This window comes from Habropoda laboriosa, unplaced genomic scaffold (assembly GCF_001263275.1).
Source record: "Habropoda laboriosa isolate 0110345459 unplaced genomic scaffold, ASM126327v1 scaffold106, whole genome shotgun sequence".
Taxonomy (NCBI): Eukaryota; Metazoa; Arthropoda; class Insecta; order Hymenoptera; family Apidae; genus Habropoda; species Habropoda laboriosa.
Genome location: NW_017100224.1, coordinates 527,466 through 529,899, shown reverse-complemented (window position 1 = coordinate 529,899; position 2,434 = coordinate 527,466). Strand labels below are relative to the sequence as shown.

At 26.3% G+C, this 2,434-nt stretch overlaps 1 protein-coding gene across 1 annotated transcript; it reads right to left on the bottom strand.

Annotated features, from left to right (window-relative positions):
* Window positions 1–54: 54 nt before the first annotated feature.
* LOC108571137 (guanine nucleotide-binding protein subunit beta-like protein 1) lies at window positions 55–1,532 on the bottom strand. The gene is made up of 4 exons (XM_017933115.1): window positions 1,307–1,532; window positions 971–1,149; window positions 488–803; window positions 55–357 (listed from the first exon to the last, which is right to left on the bottom strand). The coding sequence occupies exons 1-4, from the start codon at window positions 1,448–1,450 to the stop codon at window positions 55–57; spliced, it is 942 nt and encodes a 313-aa protein (XP_017788604.1). The 5' UTR covers window positions 1,451–1,532.
* Between the last annotated feature and the right edge of the window lie 902 nt (window positions 1,533–2,434).

Genomic DNA, 2,434 nt, shown 5'->3' with positions numbered 1-2,434 from the left:
GTATTTAAAAAAATTGTTTAAATTATAACAATAATATTGCTACAAAATTATAATTTAATTATAAATATCCCATAGTGCTACATATCCATCTTTTGCAGCTGTTGCCATTATGCATTTATCATCATATGTTTTTAATCTTTGTGTAGAATAACTAATATCTTGCACAGTATCCTTGTGTTGATCTAAAACAGCCAATGGTTTCAAGCTTTTCCAAGAAAATATTCTAACTCGACTGTCCCACCCTCCAGCTGTCACAATTTTAGCATCTGGTCGTATTGAGATTACAGAAGTGCCTGGATTTTTCAGAGTTATTTTACTCTTATCATGCAATAAATTATTATCTGACAAAGAAAATATCTAAAAATTAAAAATTTATTATTGTCATAAAAAATTTTTTAGTTTACAAGAATATCTACTTAATAAAAATAAACTAAGTAACATATACTTTTTGTTTCTTATATTTATCTGTTTCATTTTTAGTTTTTACCTGTATTTTGTCAGATGGGCCACCAATAATTCCTTTCATTAAAGTAGTATCAAAATCTAAAGCCATTGGACATGTTTCTATTAATAAAGAACTCAAAATGCTTTTTTGTCGAATATCCCATAGAATTAACTTTCCTCCTTCATAACCAGCTAAAACTAATTTTTCGTTTTTTAATGGTTTTATTACCATTATTTCTCCTAGGTTTCTAAATTTGGAAGAATTTAACTTTAATTCTACATTAAAAGTATTTGAGGATAATATTCCAATAGTTGAATCTTTAAGTGGTACAAATATTTCATTTCCAGAAACTTGGAACCTGTGATAAATATATTGAACAATTATAAATTAATTAACAGATATTAATTAAAAAAGTAAAACTGAATTTTACTACATCTTACATAAAGTAAAATATACTAAATAAATGTAAACAATTTTTCATGAAACATTACATTTTGTGTATCACTATTATATGTGTAAATATACCTGCAATAGTGGTAAAAGTCTATGTTGACAGATTTATGTACAATCCACTGAGATTCTGTTTTCTTATATACTTTTATTAAACTACATTTATGTTGTACAAGCAAGTTATCATTACTTAAACTTTGCAAACTTAAACAACAATCTTGTTCTGATATGATCCGACATAACTCCCTGTTTGTCTTTAAAAATTTTACAAATTTTATTTGATATCAAATAATACATTTACATGATTGATATATACACTTTGCTCAAGATTAGACAAAATAACAAAATATGAATAACGAAATAATGAATAAGTTTATTGAAATATGAAAAGTACTAAAATATTTTATTTACATTCAAATCCCAAATATGAATATTTCCTGTAGCGGTACCTGCACAAAAATGTTCTACATTGGAGGTTATTTGGAAAAGAATACAATGAACACAACCCATATCACCTCGAAAGAGGTATCTTGGATCCGGAGGAATTAGTGCCATTAAAATAATTTTTTTGTATTTTCACTACTATAATATTTATAATATAATGCAAATCAAGATATTAATTACGAGCATTATTTGTAAGTATGCATGAAAATAGAAGACTATTAAATTAAAGTACTTTCGGAAAAGAATTTTTTTTTAAACTGCATTTTAGTGCAATCACAGGTACGGTATAGAATAGACTTGCCATCCAACTTATTTTTTTGTCACATAATTTTAGAACTCTAGAGTAGGATTCTTAGAAAAATTCGAATATCGGTAGAATTAGAATTTCAATTTTGAATAGTTAAACATTTCGAATAATAGTTAGGATTAATATTATTCTTATTATTAATGGGTAAAGGAAGTTTACAAAGCGAATAATAATAATCTATAAACTTCGGAACATAACGTTTCAGTAAGGAGAGGAGAAATGTAAATGTTACAGTCGTTTAAAATCATTTAGGGATTTCAGTTCGCCTCAAAATAGAGGCAATCATGCGCAGCAACTGTAAATACAATGAATACACAGCAATACATCGATTATATCATTACTGATGAATTACTGATTGCGATCAATGCTTAGAAATAAATGTATCTCAAACTCATAGCACTGAATATAGCCTGCCTTTCCAAAAATATATACATATACCAATATTCAATATGTACGAAATATTTAGCACAATCTGAAAATCAAACACTTCAAATATTTGAATTAGCCGAATATAGAATTCATATTCAAAATTATCTGAATTATTCGAATAGTTCGATTATTCGAAGTTTTACAGCCCTATTACCATTTTTGTACCACTTCTAACGTTACCGATTCAACATAAAATAAGATTACAAAGTAATAACACAGACGAGGTATAGAATAGACTCTTGTTACATTCGCATATAAAGATACATATTTAATAATAAATCCTTAAAAAACCTTTATATAAATTTGTATTCTCTAAAACAAGCTTCATGGCAAAGGTAAAAATATAATTTAAAAATACT